Source organism: Hemitrygon akajei, chromosome 31, assembly GCF_048418815.1.
Source record: "Hemitrygon akajei chromosome 31, sHemAka1.3, whole genome shotgun sequence".
Lineage (NCBI taxonomy): Eukaryota > Metazoa > Chordata > Chondrichthyes > Myliobatiformes > Dasyatidae > Hemitrygon > Hemitrygon akajei.
The window spans coordinates 25088810-25104686 of NC_133154.1; the positions used below are offsets into that span (position 1 = coordinate 25088810).

At 46.5% G+C, this 15877-nt stretch overlaps 1 protein-coding gene across 4 annotated transcripts in view; it reads right to left on the minus strand.

Annotated features, from left to right (window-relative positions):
- Positions 1-326: 326 nt before the first annotated feature.
- Positions 327-15877, minus strand: part of LOC140719493 (uncharacterized) — a 101593-nt gene continuing 86042 nt past the window's right edge. For all 4 annotated transcript variants that reach the window (XM_073034211.1, XM_073034210.1, XM_073034208.1 and 1 more), the window contains exons 5-9: positions 13322-13465; positions 11863-12004; positions 10924-11492; positions 7545-7648; positions 327-2016 (exon numbers count right to left, since the gene is read on the minus strand). In XM_073034211.1, the coding sequence (XP_072890312.1) occupies positions 7559-7648; positions 10924-11492; positions 11863-12004; positions 13322-13465 (945 nt within the window). In that variant the 3' untranslated portion in view covers positions 327-2016; positions 7545-7558. The remainder of the gene's footprint in view (positions 2017-7544; positions 7649-10923; positions 11493-11862; positions 12005-13321; positions 13466-15877) is intronic.

The following is a 15877-nucleotide window of genomic DNA, read 5'->3' on the forward strand; positions in this document are numbered from 1 at the left end:
GGCCAAGCCGGCCGTTCATGGGTCTGGGCAGCAAGCAGTGGAGGGCTCTGGCCAAGCCAACTGCCTGCCCCTCTGTTGGGGTTACACTCGTGCCCAGGGGGCCAGAGAGAGGGGGCACTGCAGGATTTCTGGGAACAGTACCTGCCCACCAAGGAACTAAGCATTTTTAGATAGTAGCAACCATATTTTAATTCGAAATCGAGTCTTGTGATTCCCTAATGTTTGTATTTTGTTTGTGGATAAGCCTTTGTAGTATTGAATAAAAAAAATTACCACTTGTTCCAATACTTACACATTTAGCAAGTACCTAAAAAAAAATCCACCACTATTAAACATTTGCTTTTATTTTAAAGAACAATAAATATGTTTTCCAAGCTCACATTATTTGGATATGCGACTATGCAGCCATAGAACAAAGTATGGCCCCAGTAAGTACATAGTACCCAAACTACTGTGTATCATCACATAGCGACACATTGTTCACAACCCAATGTGTGGCAGAGACACGGGTTAATCAGGAGTGCCATTCACATTGGCTACTTGATGCAGGTGACCTACAGTAACCCTGCAATGACCCCCTCCCACCCCCCTCCCCAGCTACGTGATGAGTGAAGGTCAATACTTCGAGGGTTTCAAGAGGAGATACTTGGTGGTGGGAGAGAGGTGAGGGGTGCCGGAGTTCACTTCGCTCCCGACCCACCTCTGTCACTTGTGGGGAAGGGCCGTATGTATCCCGGGCAACACACGCACCGTGCTGGAGGAACTCGGGCGCCGTGCGCAGAGGAGAATAAACAGCCGCCGTTTCGGGACGAGGCCCTTCATCATTTCCGGCATCTGCAGGATCTCTTGTGCGGTATGTGTCCAACTTTTTAAAGTGGGAACCTTCCAACCTCAAGAGAGAGTGCCCATGCTGAGAGAGGAGCGTTCCTTCTCCCGTTCCTCACCCCCCCCGCCATCTCTGGTGCCCACCCTCCTTGCACATCTGCCTCCAAACCGAGTATTTGTATCCTAACTCAGACGACTACCAGCAACCACTACCCTCTGGACCTTCCCAAAAAACTTAACCGCCTGGTCCCCTCTAATCCAGCCTTCCTTCCTTCAAGCGGCTCTCTCATACCCCGAAAGGAAAGCATCGGAAGACAGGCTCCCTGCTTCTCCCTCCCACCCCACAAAACTTGCTCAGCAGGAAGGGCCAAGCAAACAACAGCAGATACAAGAATGTTAATAAAAAAATACAATCAGAAAAGTTCAGCCAAAGTCAGTGGTAAAAATATATTCAGTGCAATTCTTTAGCTTGGATCAGTCGATCGTCAACACGAAAGCATAAATGAGATCGCAAGCGACAGGTCACTTCAGCCAGTTTTGCATTCCCAACTTAATGGAATGTTTCAGCACTCGTCAAGTCCTACGCAGAGCAGTGATCACTTCCCCAGACCTCGCCATACAGATAGATGAATTCAATCCCTTAATTATACTTTGCTTTCAGTGAGCTACAATGCCATTCGGCCCAACTTGTCCATGATGGCCCTCAGAGAGGTCTCATTCCACCCCCCCCACCCCTCCCAATCAGAGTGGGTCTGGATGTGGGGAGGAGTTCTTGCACACCTCCCAGTCTCCAACAGGCTGTCATTTGCCATTAACCCTGCTGAGGCACCTGGATCGTCCCTCAAGAGAACATTAAAGCAGCCTTCAGTTGGCCACGATGTCAGTCCCTGTGGCAAAGGTTATCCAGCTGTGGCCTGTGGAGGAGGCTTCTGTGGCTTAGCAAGTTCCACAAGGGAAACAATAACCATTAACATTCCTTCCAATACACAGACCGCTCACTTTCCAGCACCTCAGTCTGTGGGCAGCGAGTCCGTTTCTCAGTTCCGGGGCGAGGGGGTGGTCAATGGTGAGGAGACTTGGCAGCAGCATGTGACGTAAAGTAAAGCCTGGGGGTGGTGCATGCCGGGAACATCAGATGCAGCATGAAGCAGGACTTGCTCAAAGTAAGTCTTAGGCAAGTTATCTTGTGCTCTGCAATAGAAAGAGTCAGCATTACAGTACAGGAGGTTCATCAGAAGAACTGGTCCCAGTTTCTAAAACCCTTCCCCCCTCTCCAGCTTTGTCTGTTTCAAACGCTTGTCCAATTCCCTTGTTGAAATAGGTTTCAGTTTAATATAAAACCCTGGTTAGACCACACTTGGAGTACCGCATCCAGCTCCGGTCGCCTCATTAGAGAAAGGAAGTGGAGGCCTTAGAGAGGATGTAGAGGAGATTTACCAGGCCACTGCCTGGATTACAGAGCTTGTCTTGTGAGGAAAGGCTGAGCAAGCCAGGGCTTTTATCTTTGTAGTGAAGAGGTCAAGCGGATAGCCACAGTATTTTTCTCCCCAGGGCAGCAATGCCTAATACACAAGAGCATAGTTATAAGATTATTGGAGGGGGATGTCAGAGGTAAGTTTTTTTTTAAAAACACAGAGTGACAGATGCATGGAATAAGCTGTCAGGGTGATGGTAAAGGCAAATACTTGAGGGCATTTCAGAAATTTTTTGGTAAGACACACGGATGAAAGAGAACTGGAGGGCTATGTACAGTTGAAGTCAGAAGTTTACATACACCTTAGCCAAATACATTTAAACTCAGTTTTTCACAATTCCTGACATTTAATGCTGGAAAACATTCCCTGTCTTAGGTCAGTTAGGATCACTACTTTATTTTAAGAATGTGTAATGTCAGAATAATAGTAGAGAGAATAACCATATAATTACAGCACAGAAACAGGCCATCTCAGCCTTTCTAGTCCGTGCCGAACGCTTACTCTCACCTAGTTCCACCGACCTGCACTCAGCCCATAACCCTCCATTCCTTTCCTGTCCACATACCTATCCAATTTTTTTTTTTAATATATGATTTAAATGATTTATTTCAGCTTTTATTTCTTTCATCACTTTCCCAGTGGGTCAGAAGTTTACATTCACTTTGTTAGTATTTGGTAGCATTGCCTTTAAATTGTTTAACTTGGGTCAAACGTTTTGGGTAGCCTTCCACAAGCTTCTCACAGTAAGTTGCTGGAATTTTGTTCCATTCCTCCAGACAGAACAGGTGTAACTGAGTCAGATTTGTAAGCCTCCTCGCTCGCACCGCGCTTTCTCAGTTCTTCCCAGGAATGTCAGGAATTATGAAAAACTGAGTTTAAGTGTATTTGGTGTTTGTAAACTTCTGACCTCAACTGTAGGATGGAAGGATTAAATTGATCTTCGAGTAGGTTAAAAGGTCAGCACAATATCATGGGTTGAAATGTCTGTACTGTGCTGTAGTGTTCTATGTTCTTAATATCAGTGTGTTCTAAATGTCAACCGCTTGCTGCACAAATTCTCCCACCTCATCTTCGCAACCACAACTTTAAGTAGGTTACCAGAACATCAAGTCCGCGATTGGGGGAAAAAAGCAAGCTGCGCTCTCTTTGTGCAGCTTTCTACACAGCCTTACAAAACATTTACCCAGACCTTAGATCCAAAGACCCAGACTTAATCCTGACCTCAGGAACATACATAGACTGTACGCACACAGCAGACCCTTCAGCCCACAATGTTGTGCCGGCTCTTTAACCTACTCCAAGATCAATCCTACCCTTCCCTCCTACATTACCCACCACTCATGCTGATACAATTGTATTTCTATGTCATATTGTCTGCCCTGTTGTGCAAACTATTTATTATAAATTACTATAAATTGCACATTTAGAAGGAGACGTAACGTAAAGATTTTACTCATGTATATGACGGATATAAGTAATAATGTCAATTCAATTCTTCTTTCACCTATGTGCCTATCTGAGATTTTCTTAAATGTTGCTAATGTACTCTAGCCGCCTCTACCAGCACCCCAGGCAGCCCCTTCCACGTACCCACCACTCTGTGTAAAAAAAAAAAATCTACCTTTAACATCTCCCCTACAGTTTCCTCCCAACCCCCTTGTACAAACACGAGAAAATCTGCAGGTTCTAGAAATCCAAGCCACACACACAAAATGCTGGAGGAACTCAGCATGTCAGGCAGCATCTATGGAAAGGAGGAAACAGTTGATGCAGACCAGAAATGTGTACAGTTCTGGTCACCGAATTATAGGAAAGATGTCAACAAAATAGAGAGAGTACAGAGGAGATTTACTAGAATGTTACCTGGGTTTCAGCACCTAAGTTACAGAGAAAGGTTGAACAAGTTAGGTCTTTATTCTTTGGAGCGTAGAAGGTTGAGGGGGGACTTGATAGAGGTATTTAAAATTATGAGGGGGATAGATTGAGTTAACGTGGATAGGCTTTTTCCATTGAGAGTAGGGGAGATTCAAACAAGAGGACATGAGTTGAGAGTTAGGGGCAAAAGTTTAGGGGTAACACAAGGGGGAATTTCTTTACTCAGAGTGGTAGCTGTGTGGAATGAGCTTCCAGTAGTGGTAGAGGCAGGTTCGATATTGTCATTCAAAGCAAAATTGGATAGGTATATGGACAGGAAAGGAATGGAGGGTTATGGGCTGAGTGCAGGTCAGTGGGACTAGGTGAGAGTAAGCGTTTGGCACGGACTAGAAGGGCCGAGATGGCCTGTTTCCGTGCTGTAATTGTTATATGGTATATCAGGCCAAAATCCTTCATCAGCCATTTCCACCCTGTGAAAAAAACCTCTGGCTACCCACTCGATGTTTGCCTCTTATCTTTTACTCCTCTACCAAGTCCTCCTTCACTCTAAAGAGAAAATCCCCAGCTCACTTAACCTATCTCAGCTCTCTAATCCAGGCAGCATTCTGGTAAATCTCCTCTATACCCTCTCTAAAGCTGCCACATCCTTCCTATATTGAGGTGACCAGAAATGAGCAAAATATTCCCACGTGTGGTCTAAAACGGGCTTTACAGAACAGCATGGGGGTTGCAAATTCTCCCTGTGACTCTCTGGGTTCCTCCCACATCCCAAAGTCGGGGGGGGGGGGGCCTGGTAGGTTAATAGGTTCCTGTAATTTACCCCTAAAAATAAAAGGAATCAAGGGGATGAAGATGGACATTGGTTGGGGGTGGGGGGGATGTTTCAGGGATATCAGGAGATGAGATTGGCAATGAAACTCATAGGGTTGCACCTCTAGGAAACAGTATGGACCTGACGGGCCAAAAGGCCTCTTTCTATGCCATTGAGAGTGTTAAATAATACTGATTCATTTGCATAAATATCTGGCTCTGATCCATCATCCTTTAACAATGCCTCTTTTCATTCCCTATTTAACGCTCCACTTGGCCAGACACAGGGAGCCTTCTCGTTTTGGACAGAACTATCTCGTTCTACAATCACAAGGTAAACAATTACATTAGAGAAAGATGGCAAAGGGGCATCAGATCCAGTTGTTATTGCCGACGTGGATTAAATCCTAGCCACCAAGGGCTGCTGGCTGCAAGAGAATGGAAACTATTGGCAAAACCCCTTAGTGCTTTCCCCTTGTCACTTTGTATCCAGCCTTGCCTTCATTGGCAAAATGGTCACAGACAACATTAATAAATTGCATACCATCAGACCGACTCAGCAGCCCACGATGCAGCTCAGAGGAAGTTGATTAAGTCTTTAACTGGCCACTTTACAGCTCAGAAATAAACAATCTGCTCAAGGACCTTGAGGCAGCATCAATGGGGCGGGGGGCAGTGGTGGGAGGAGGGAATTGTCATCATTTCGGGTCAAAACCCTGCATCAAAGAAGCTGCTGTGTTCCTCCAGCAGATTGCTTTTTGCTTCATATTCCAATGTCTTCAGTCTCTGGAGTGGGATAACTAACTTAACCCCCTCTGTCCTGAACCATCTTTCATTTGCCCCAGAACATAGAACACCACAGCATAATACAGTCCCTTCAGCCCACAATGCTGTGCGCCCTTCTCGAAAAGCTTCTCCATCCTTCCTATAATGAGCCGGCCAGAGCTGAACACAATCCGCCAAGTGTGGTCTGACCAGGGTCGTGTGGAGCTGCAAAATTACCTAAAGGCTCTTGAACTCGATCCCTTGACTAATGAAAGCCAACACACTGATATGTCTTTTTAACCATCCTATCAACTTGCGCAGCAATACTGAGGGATAATGGACGTGGACCCCAAAATCTCTCTGTTCCTCCACACTGCTAGGGATCCTGCCATTACCATTTATTCTGCCTTTAAATTCGACCTTCCAAAGGGAATCACTTCACGCTTCTCTGGGTTGAACTCCCATCTCCACTTCAGCAATTTAACGCCCCCCCCCCCCCCCCCATCTTCATGGAGCCCTTCTCTCCTACAGATCTCTCCTGAGCTACCTGTCACCTTAAAGTATCCCCTTTACTCCAGATCTGATGCCCCTACTCTTCCATACTGAGTTCAGTTCCGCTTGCCTCATTATCGGAAGGTTGTGGAAGCTTTAGAGAGGGCAGGGGGCATCAGGTCATCGGGGGAACCATTCAGCCCAGGGCTACCCCACCACTGCGGCATCACCGTCTGGTTCCAGGATGCTGCCTGAAGCACAGGGCACAAGGAAGAGCTCGGTGTGGCCTCCCATACATCGGTAAGTCCCAATGCAGATCAGGAGACCACTTCGCCGAACATCTACGGTCTGTCCACCAGAACAAGCAGGATCTCCCAGTGGCCACCCGTTTTAATTTCACTTTCATTCCCATTTGTCCATCCATGGCCTCCTCCACTGTCGGGATGGAGGACCGACACCTTATATTCTGTTTGGGTAGCCTCCAACCTGATGGCATGAGCGTCGATTTCTCAAACTTCCAGTGGCATCCCCCAAACCCCCCCCTTCTTTTCCCGTACCCTTCTCCCTCTCTCACCGATCAACTTCCCAGCTCTTTACTTCATCCCTCCCCCTCCAGGTTTCACCTGTCACCTGGTGGTTCTCCATCCACTCCCCCCCCCCCCCCCGCCACAACTTTAAAATCTACGCTCTTTTTTTTCTCTCCAGTCCTGCCGAAGGGTTTCAGCCCAAAACGCCGACTCTACTCTTTTCCACAGATGCTGCCTGGCCTGCTGAGTTCCTCCAGCGTTTTGCGTGTGTTGCTCGGACTTCTGCAGATTTTCTCATGTCTTTGGAGCTCAGGGCTGGGTTGAGCAAGCTGGGGCTTTTCTCTTTGGAGTGAAGGAGGATGAGTGGTGACTTGATAGAGGTGTAAAAGATCAGAGGCTTGCAGTATAGATCGAATGAACAAACAGAAACCTTTCCAATGGTAGGGGCTGGCTAATATGAGGGGGCATGATTTTAAGGTGATTGGAGGAATATCAAAGGAAGGAGCATTTTTAACATACACACAGCAAGTGCGGGCGCATGGGATGCGCTGCTAGGGGTGTTAGTAGAGGCAAGTGCAATAGGGGCAAGTTAAGAAACTCAGGCACTGGATGAAAGGAAAATGGACAGCCTCGTAGGAGGAAAGGGTTAGACTGGTCTTAGAGGAGGTTACATGGTTTGCACAACATCCTGGCCCAAAGAGCCTCTGATCTGTGCTGATCTATGTACTCTTCTCCACAGACACTGGCCGACCGGAAAACCTCAAATCCAACTCACGTCTGTATTTCGTGTCATCGCCTCCTTGGCCTCTGTGTCCACATCTCCTGCTGCTCCACATTGACCGATGACAACGGCTCCATCTCAGTTAACTGCCCCAGGGCCTAAGCAACACACAAAGAAAGAAAGGGCTTTATTTAAATAGGATTACAAGCAGGAAATCATCCTAACCCATCAGATACTAACAGGTAGAAAGAAAGGGAGACCATTCAGCCCAGAACTACCCCACCATAACAGCATCACTGTCTGGTATGGGGCAGTTGGGGGGGGGGGGGGTTGGAACAACACACCATCAAAAAAAAAGCTGCAGAAAGTTGTAAACTCAGTCAGCTCCATCATTGCCACCAGCCCCCCCAGCATCCAGAACATCTTCAAGGAGCAATGCCTCAAAAAGGTGGTCTCCATCATTAAGGACCCCCACCACCCAGGACTTGCCCTGTTCTCATTGCTACCAGTAGGAAGGAGGTACACCTCCTGAAGACACACACTCAATAATTCAGGAACAGCTTCTTTCCCTCCACCATCTGATTTCTGAATGGACAATGGACACTATCTCACTACCTTTTTTTTAAAAAAACTTTCTCTTTCTCACACTACCTATTTAACTTAAATGCATTTACTTACTGTAAGTTACCATTTTTATTATCATGCACTGCACTTCACTGCTGCCGCAAAGCGACAAATTTCACGACATATGCGGGTGACATTAAACCTGATTCCGATTCAATTTGATCTTGGTCATCTATACCTCTGTCCTCTTTACAACTTGGGTCCTACGTCAATTTAATTGCTCCTTAGTTTATCACAAGACGCAGACATCACAGGTCTTGCCAGCTTCTGCTGCCCATCCCTGATCGTCCCCAAACTCTGAAGTCATCCACATTGGTGGGCTTCGAGACACAGAAGGATTTACTGCCATTACTGAAATAGATGGGTTTTTAAACAATAGTATATAAAGCAGTACAGGCCCTTCAGCCTCTGATGTTGTGCCGACCTTTTAACCTACTCCAAATTCAATCTAACCCTTTTCTCCCACATACCCCTCCATTTTTCTTTTATCCCCATTCCCATTTAAGAGTCTCTTAAACTTCACTAATCTGCCTCTAGCATCACCCCAGCAGCATATTCCACTCACCAACACCCTCTGTGTAAAAAAAAAAGCTGACCTCTGAGATCCTCCCATACTTTCCTCCAATCACCTTAACATTATACCCTCTCATATTAGCCATTTCTGCCCTGGGGGAAAAAGTCTCTGCCTATCCACTCTCTCTCTGCCTCTTATCATCTTGTGGCCAGGTGGTTAAGGTGTTGGTCTAGTGATCTGAAGGTCGCCAGTTCAAGTCTCAGCTGAGGCAGTGTGTTGTGTCCTTGAGCAAGGCACTTAACCACACACTGCTCTGCGACGACACCGGTGCCAAGCTGTATTGGCCCTAGTGCCCTTCCCTTGGACAACATTGGTGGCGTGGAGAGGGGAGGCTTGCAGCTTGGGCAACTGCTGGTCTCCCATACAACCTTGCCCAGTCTTGCACCCTGGAAACTTACCAAGGCGCAAATCCATGGTCTCTCGAGACTAACGGATGCCTATATCATCTTATACACCTCTATCAAGTCACCTCTCATCCTCCTTCACTCCAAAGGTCCAAAGAGAAAATCCCCAGCTCGCTCAATCTATCCTTACAAGACATACTCTCTCATCCAGTAATCTGGTAAATCACCTGTGCACCCTCTCCAAAGCTTTCACATCCTTCCTATAATGAGGTGACTAGAACTCAATAGTCCAGTAGTTTCAAGTCACTGAGACTAACTTTATTTAATTATTTCAATTTAAATGGATTCATCCAAATTCACTCTCAGTTTTAGAACTTTTTTTTTTATTGATTCCAGCTTCCAAGGTGTACAAACAGGTAAATTATTGCCATATGAACTGAGGTGCAGTGATAAAACTTTACTTTGCATGCTATCCATATGGAACGAATTGTTACACAGTGCATTGCGGTCGTAAAAGGGAATGCAGTAACAGAATGCAGAATAAGGTGTTGCGGGTTAAAAGTCATTATGAGGTAGATTGTGAGATCATGAGGGGCATAGATAAGGAAATGCGGTCTTTATCCCTCAGGGAAAGGGAATCGTAGACTGGGGGGGGGGGGGGGTGGCATAGGTTTAAGGTGAACAGGAGAGGTTTAATGGGAACCTGAGGGGCAACTTTCACAGAGAGGGTGGTCTGTATATGTAATAAACTTTCAGAGCAAGTGATTGAGGAGGTACCTTAACAACATTTGAACATTATTTGGACAGGTGCATGGGCAGAAAAGGTTTAGAACAGGGTTTCCCAACCTTTTTGATGCCATGGACCAACACCATTACACAAGGGGTCTGTGGACCCCAGGTTGGGAGCCCCTGGTTTAGAGGAATATGGAGAAAATGGGATTAGTTTAGATGGCCATCTTGATAGCAATAACAAGTGTTGCTGAAGGACCTGTTTTAATGCTGTATGACTATCAGTTTTGTGGGGGATTGCCAGATATACTCCCCTTGACTGATGTTGTGAATGGCCCGGATAGAGAGAATGCAGAGAGGATGTTTCAAATAGGAGAATCTAGGACCAGAGGGCACAGCCTCAGAATAGAAAGGTGTCCCTTTAGAACAGAGATCAGAAGAAATTTTTTTGGCCAGATGGGTGGTGAATCTGTGGACTTCATTGCCACAGACAGCTGTGGAGGCCGAGTCACTGGGTATACATTACTGTGCAAAGGTCTTAGGCACATGTATATAGTTAGGGTACTGTATTAATTTTATGTATTGCACTGTACTGCTGCAGCAAAAATTAAACACATTTCATAACATATGTGAGTGATGATAAACCTGATTCTGATTTGGGTCTCTATTGTGGATTGAGAGTGGGGAGGGGGCGGGGAGGGGGCAGGGATGGGGGGTGGGGGGGAATCATGGTTGGGAAGAGGAGAGGGAGTGGGAAACATTCTATAATGATTAATAAAAAAAGTTGTTTGGAATCAAATAACCTTGCCCAGGTGTCTGAGCACTGGGTGTGTTGGCAGTCACACCACACACCTGCCCTGGCACTCATTCTCTGCCACCTACCCCAGGCCCTATACAGATAGACAAATATAGACTTAAGACCTAGTACCGTATTTAAAGCGGATAGTTTCTTGATTAGTATGGGTGTCAACAGTTATGGAGAAGGCAAGAAAAGTGGATTGAGAGGGAAAATGGAATCAACCATGATTGAATACAGTAGACTCAAGGGAATGAATGGGTTAATAGTACGCCTATGTCTTCTGATCTATGGTGAGTGCAAACTGGAACTGCAACAACATGGAATTGACACTAGCTTCACCCATCTCACGAGGCCTCAACTTACCTGCCTTTGTTTCCTTCTCACTAAACATCTGAGCAGAATCACATTGGCGACCACACTGAACACGAGGACAACGGTCGCTATCCGTGACATCAGTGGGGAGATGACACTGGTTTGGCACATTCTCGTGGCCATCGCCACGCCTCCATTATCAATGGTCAGAGACGTTGGGCTGAAATTGCCTTGGTAATCTACGGCGGGTTGGCTAATGTTGACTGGACTGGTTTCGGTTCCATTGATTACGCTGGTATTGGCTGACGGTGAAAGCGGGTAACTTTTATTGTGTAACACATTGGTGGTCAAGGAGAGAGGTGCATTGGTTGTATTGCCATTGGCTGTTGCTGGATACATCTGACTCCCATTGGCTAAGCTGCCATTTCTTAAGGATGGGTCTACGTTGCTTCCATTGGTTAGGAAGGTTGGAGGTGTACTGGCCAATGGTGATTGCAGGTTCATTGCACTGCTCAGGGATGTTGGCACATCAGTGGTTGTTGCAGTGTGACTGGCTCCGCTGGAGGATATTCCCAGTAGCTCCTCTGACGCCAGCGTGGAGGACGTTGTTGTAACTTGCCCTAAAATATGAGGGATTTAAAGAAGGAACCAGTTTGTAAAGAAGAATGCTGGAGGTTTACCTACAGTCATGCCGAGATTCCACTGTGCCTCATTCCAACTTCACTTACACATGAGAAGTGGGAAAGGCCGAAGTCCATCACTCAGCCCAAAGTGTCCACCACCCCCCAACACCCCATAGTGACCAACTTGCTTCACCAGTTCAAGAGCTAGCACAGGCACAACGGGGCTGAATGGCCTTCTGCAGTTGTTATAAAACACACAAATTTCCCAGACAGTGGAAAGGAAGATCAAGTTGCTGTGACTACAGTTTCTAACAAGACTGTAAGGTGCCGCCAACACAAAAATCGTGAAACACAAGGCTGCACTTACCTGGCATACAGGTGTACAAGACACACTTATTGAAATTGCATTTCTGGCTGTTGAAACGGTCACTAAAAGAATTCAGGCTCTGTTTCAAATTCTGGAGAAGGTGCGTGGAGTTCCATCGCTTAACTTCACAGTTGAAGGATTCCTGTTTGTTTAATACAGGAGGAGAAGCAATACAAAGTAAGTGATTTAATGGTTAATGCTCTCACCTCTGACACACTACTCCAAAGAACTAAACACACTGTTTAAACTGGGACTCCCAGTGCACTTCTGAGAGAGGGCTGTATTGTCAACCAGATGCACAAAACAACAGACTTCACTGTAGTATGTTAGGGACAATAAAGCTGATTCTGATTCTGAAGAGTGCAACGGCACCAGGGAGTGAGCCAGTTCTCCCCACCATCCAGGGCAATCCAGGGAAAGAAGCAATGTCTCGGGAAGGTGGTGTCCATCATTAGGGACCCCCAGCATCTGGGCCAGAATCTCTCCTCATTGGTGTCAAGAGACTGGAGGTACAGGAGCCTCTCAATCCCTTTGCACCTCTGGCAACGCATGGGGGCAGCTCGAAACTATGGTCACTCGGCAAGGACTGAATGTCCATTGGTCCCTCTTGACCACGGCTTAGATGATGCCTTAGTCTACTGCTAGTTAGCAGCTTCCAGATGCGAGATCACAGATGTATGTCTAACTTCCCTGGGTGAGACCAGCATCATCATCATCTGCTGTGTTGCCTGACGTGGGCAATCTTGGCTTTGACCGTGGTTGGTCTTGGCAAGTACCAAAATGGATTGCCACTGATTCCTTCTGGGCTGGGACGGGTGACCCCCAGCCGTTATCAATACTCTTCAGAAACTGTCTGCCTGGCGTCAGTGGTCGCATAACCAGGACCTGTGATATGCACCGGCTGTTCGTACAACCATTTAGGGGTTGAGACATCAGGGGTAAATTTTTTTTTTTTATTAACACAGAGGGTTATGAGTGCCTGGGATGACTTGCCAGGGATGGTGGTGGAGGCTGAAACATTAGGGGCATTTAAGAGCCTCTTGGATGAAAGAAAAATGGAGGGTTATGGGGTAATGTGGGTTTAGTACTTTCTTTTTTAAGGATTATATGGGTCGGCACAATATGGAGGGCTGAAGTATTGTGCTGTAGTGTTCTATGGTTCTATTTTTCTACGGTTCTATCTAGTGGCTTCACGTGACCGTGTTCAGAGGGCTAAGCAGGTGCTTACCCCTTGCCCTAGGGCGACTTGCAGGCTGGCAAAAGGAAGGAGGGCCTTGCGCCTCCTTTGGTAGAGCCGTACCTCCATCCCACCGCCTCCACTGTTCTAGTGAAGGTGAGACCACCTCTGCTGTAACAGGCTGACCAGGTGGTCAGTGCAACAGGACAGGGCACGAGGCAAAGAAGGAAGGTAGGTGGAGGACTGCACAAGTAACTCCCTGCCCCAAAGCAGAACACTCACCTCCACTGGGCAGTCACCTAGGAATACTATTTGCCTTGTGACAGCCAAGGCTAATTCTCGGAGTGGGTCCACGGAATTCTGAATTATGTGCTCTATGGATCTGTTCAGCGACAGCATGGTCTGAAGTTCCGAACAGCATCTGTCCTGTGAAAAGGAACATCAAAAGGCTAAGCTCAGCTCGGAAGGAAAAGTTATCACATCATACTGCAAAGCACTCGCACCTCAGTAAAAAGATGCTCCAGAACTGAAATTCCCAGTTGTAACGGAGCTGATAAGGAAGGCATTTCCACCTTGTCGGAATGAGGGACATTTCAACAGCTGGATAAGCTGGGGCATTTTTGCCAGGCATGGTGGCATAGCGGTTAGCTAACTCTTTATAGCACAAGCGATTGGGGTTCAATTCCCATCACTGAGTGTCAAGAGACCTTGAGACATGGGAAAAGATTAGCCTCTTTAGCCCACTGAGTCTGCTCTGCCATTCCATCGTGGCTGATTATTGTTGACCCCATTCTCCTGCCTTCTCCCCGTAACCTTTGACACCCTGACTAATCAAGAACCCATCAACTTCCACTTTAAATGTATCCGGTGACTAGACTGATCATGGAGTAGATTAAAAGGTTGAATCTGTACTGTGCTGCAATGTTCTATAAGATTTCATAACGTTGGGAAGAAGCTCTTTCACTTGCACCAGAAGGCAGTTGCCACGCCAAACCTCCAAAATGCAGTGGTTTAAGATCAGGAGGAAGGGCCTAAGTGGGGAGACAGTACGAGGAAGAATTCGCTTTCACCCAGAGGTGAAATGTAGAGTGTATGCAACTGTTTTCATCATTCTCACTTATGTTTTGTCAACTGTAAAAGCAACTTCAGCCAAAGTGGAACAAACCCTCCGATTTTAAATGTCACAATCGGTGGCACCGCATACTTATCCAATTTTCCAATTCCGTTTGGCAGGGGCGCATTTATAGAACCAGTCAGCAGAGAACAGTGGTTCAATGTAAAGAATAGCAAAGGCAAATTTACCCCCGAGAACGCACAGCCTGAGAAAGCAACGCTGACGTAACATTGACGGATCTGATCAAGGGACAGAAGGTTAAGGAAGACTGAATCACTGCAGATGGTCAGCATTGACACGGGTGGGTTGATTAACCCGGTGGCGGTGTGTAACTACAGCTTCAAACCACAAAAGCATCCATTTGATATTCTGGCCAGTTACATATTTAATTGTGTGTTCAATTTAATGTTAGTGCCAGATTTATGCAGCTCATTATGACTCATATCAATAAATCACTTCGTACCTCCTGCAACAAACAGTAGGTGTCTTGCCCAAACCACAATTACACCAAACAGTTGATCAAGAATGAAACTTCCTTTTGCTAGAAGTGAATTTGCTGGCACTAGGCCTCACACGACTTCCCCCTCTTACCAAAGTATAGAACATTTCAAGCAACAGAGCACCACATACCTTGTATATAGCAAGCACTCCTAGGTCAGATGCGTTGTTAACGGAATCAGTGACAATATAAGAAATTTGTCAGGATTCCAGATTGGAGGGTAAAGCAGTTAGTGACGGAAGGCACCAACCACTCGGGACATTTTTCTCTTCTCCCTCTTCCCAAAAGCCCGAACTCACGTACCACCAGCCTCAGGGACCGCTTCAGACTGTTATCAGACTATTGAATGGTTCCCTCCTACGATAAGACGAACCCTCGACCTCACAATAATCGCTGTGACCTTGCACCTCATTGTCTGCCTGCACTGCGTTTTCTCTGTAAGCGTGACACTTTATTCTGCAGTCTGTTACTGGTCTCCCTCTGCTCGAAGATGCCCTTGATGTACTGATCTGTTTGGACGGCATGCAAAATAAAGTTTTTCCGCTGTGCCTATAAACCAATTTGATACCAGAATACAGCAGCAGACGAGTTCCCTATCCAACCTTGCCAACCGGACAAACAGAGGAGCACCTTTAGTAACAGCCTGATTCCACCAAGGTGCATCACTGAACGTCACAGGAGATCCTTTCTCCCTGTGGCTTTAAGACTCTACAACTCCTCCTCCTTAAGTATACAAGTATATGCCTTCAATGCAAATCTGTATTTGCTTTTTAATGCACATTTTATATTTTTTTCATACCTCAATGCTTATATTTTGTATTTTAAAGTTTATATTCCTGACTGAGCAACATTGCAACAACAACTTCCTTTGGGACAAATAAAGTTTTATTTTATCTTAGTGTGACACCCTGGGAAAGGTTTCACTGCGAACATAATGGTCTTTCTGCAGAAGTTACGGTTAAAGATAACGGGTGCTTTGAGATGCGAGCCGTCCAATCAGGGGAGCGCCCGACACCGGTGTGGGCTGGGGTCCTTTTTTTTTGGCGGGAGATGGAGAGAGAAGATGCAGGAGAGAACCTTCCCTAGGATTCCACCTGACACCGGTGTGGGCTGGGGTCCTTTTCTGGTGGGAGATGGAGAGAGAAGATGCAGGAGAGAACCGTCCCTAGGATTCCACCTGACACCGGTGTGGGCTGGGGTCCTTTTCTGGCGGGAGATGGAGAGA